Source organism: Saprolegnia parasitica (genome assembly GCF_000151545.1).
Source record: "Saprolegnia parasitica CBS 223.65 unplaced genomic scaffold supercont2.81, whole genome shotgun sequence".
In the NCBI taxonomy this organism is placed as follows: domain Eukaryota; phylum Oomycota; class Saprolegniomycetes; order Saprolegniales; family Saprolegniaceae; genus Saprolegnia; species Saprolegnia parasitica.
The window spans coordinates 192,384-194,100 of NW_012156475.1; the positions used below are offsets into that span (position 1 = coordinate 192,384).

General features: G+C 58.4%; 1 protein-coding gene across 1 annotated transcript; it reads left to right on the forward strand.

The window, feature by feature from the left end:
* Positions 1 to 92: 92 nt before the first annotated feature.
* Positions 93 to 383, forward strand: SPRG_11369 (hypothetical protein; the record flags this gene model as incomplete). Its single annotated transcript, XM_012351548.1, has 1 exon — positions 93 to 383. A coding segment is annotated over one exon (291 nt), but the record flags the coding sequence as incomplete, so codon positions are not given.
* Between the last annotated feature and the right edge of the window lie 1,334 nt (positions 384 to 1,717).

The window sequence follows — 1,717 nt, forward strand, 5'->3', positions numbered from 1 at the left end:
TTGCACCGAGCTCCAAGACGATCGCGCTCGCATACGACTTGAGCGTTCGTCAGAGCGCGAGTCGCGGATACCGGCCTCTCTTTGTGGTGCGCATGGTCGATGTGCGCACGCCGACGGCGCTGGCAAAGACGTGGGCGTACCTACTGCTCGGTCGCGCCGTGCTCTGCATGCCTCTCGGGTACTTCTGGGGCAGTACACTCTGGGATGTGGCCGAGTCGGCGATCGAGCTGGCGGTCATGGCTCTGCGATGGCGATGGGAAGACTTTGAGTTTTTCTTTGGGTGGGGCAAAAGCGTGAGCTGCGTCGATCATCCGTTTGGCTGCGTCGGTGTCTACGTCCTCGAATGTCTGCTTGTCGTTGTCCTCCGGGCGCCGCTCGTCAAGGTGCTTTCCTGGGGCACGCGATGCGTTAGTAGCGAGTCGGTGCTTGTACTAAACCACGACCCGATGATGCCAGTGTAATGCTATGCTTGTACTAGTTACAGGATGTGTTGTGCGCTGCGGCGTGTTTCTCTACGACACGTTGCACACTCTTGTAAAGCCTAAATTAGTAGCCCGATATTGCTTCTTGCTTACTTATTGAGGATCATTTCACTTCCCGTGCGTGAGGCTGTCGTACTGTTGCGTAGAGGCTTCCTGCCTTTCTGAGACTGCGCTCACATACCGGCACGGAACGACACTTGGCTGAACACCTCATGTTCGATGTGGCAAAGGCGGTTGAAAATTGCCCGTCCGGTCAATGTGATGCTACGAGCTGAGTTTGAACGGGTCTCAGAAGGCAACCGACAGCCCATACAAAGGGTTGGTGCTATGGCCTGGACCGTACAACAAGAGTGTACGATTGCGAGAGCTTGTTGGGCGATGCTCGGTTGCGAGTCGCAACCTCCTATGGACGACGACATCCGGCGACCAGAACGATATCCTGGTTGTGAAATTGCGCCAAATGCGTCGCGTCCAGAACGGACGCGCCATCACGTCGCGTCATGGCTGTGCAGAAACGTCTTCAGTCCTGTTGCTGCCATTCTTCCTTTCAGCGCTGCCTCTGTCGTGGCCAAGACGCAACCGCCGACGCTGCGGTGCGCAGTGGGATGCCATGGGTAATACATCCGGAGACAATCGACCGACCAATCAAGTGCATCCTTGAAGAAAGCGTAAAGATCGCGTTCGCCAAGGACAGGACCGCGGTGCCAACGACGGCCGTGACGTCCCGTCGCCAGCAACCCACTTGGGCCATCGTGCAATGTAATGACCTTGGCGTCCGCGGCACAGAGAGACGGCCGCGATTCGCATCATGATGACGACGAGCCGGTTCCGACGCCTCCAAATATTATTACATAGACAGCCCCGCTAGACAGCACGGGGCGCAACGGGCACAAAAGGGCTCGTGTCCGCACCCAGAACAAGCCGCGCGCGGCGACACGCTGCGCGGACGACGCATGCTGCTCGCCGATGTCGTCATCGCTGCGAGGGCAGTCATGGACACGGCAAGGAATGGGTCGTCGTCCTCAACTTCAACGTACCCAAGTGAATGGCGTCTGAAGGCGGCGCGTGATACCGTCGTGTACTTGGACCAACTCGATCGACTCAGAAAGGCGGGCGGGCGATGGCGGCGGTGCCGGCCTTTCGCGGTCACGCCACCGGCCACGTGGCGCTTACGTGCGCTGGATAGTAATGAGCCAACTTGGATACCTCGTCGCGACACACGCATCGACGCGATA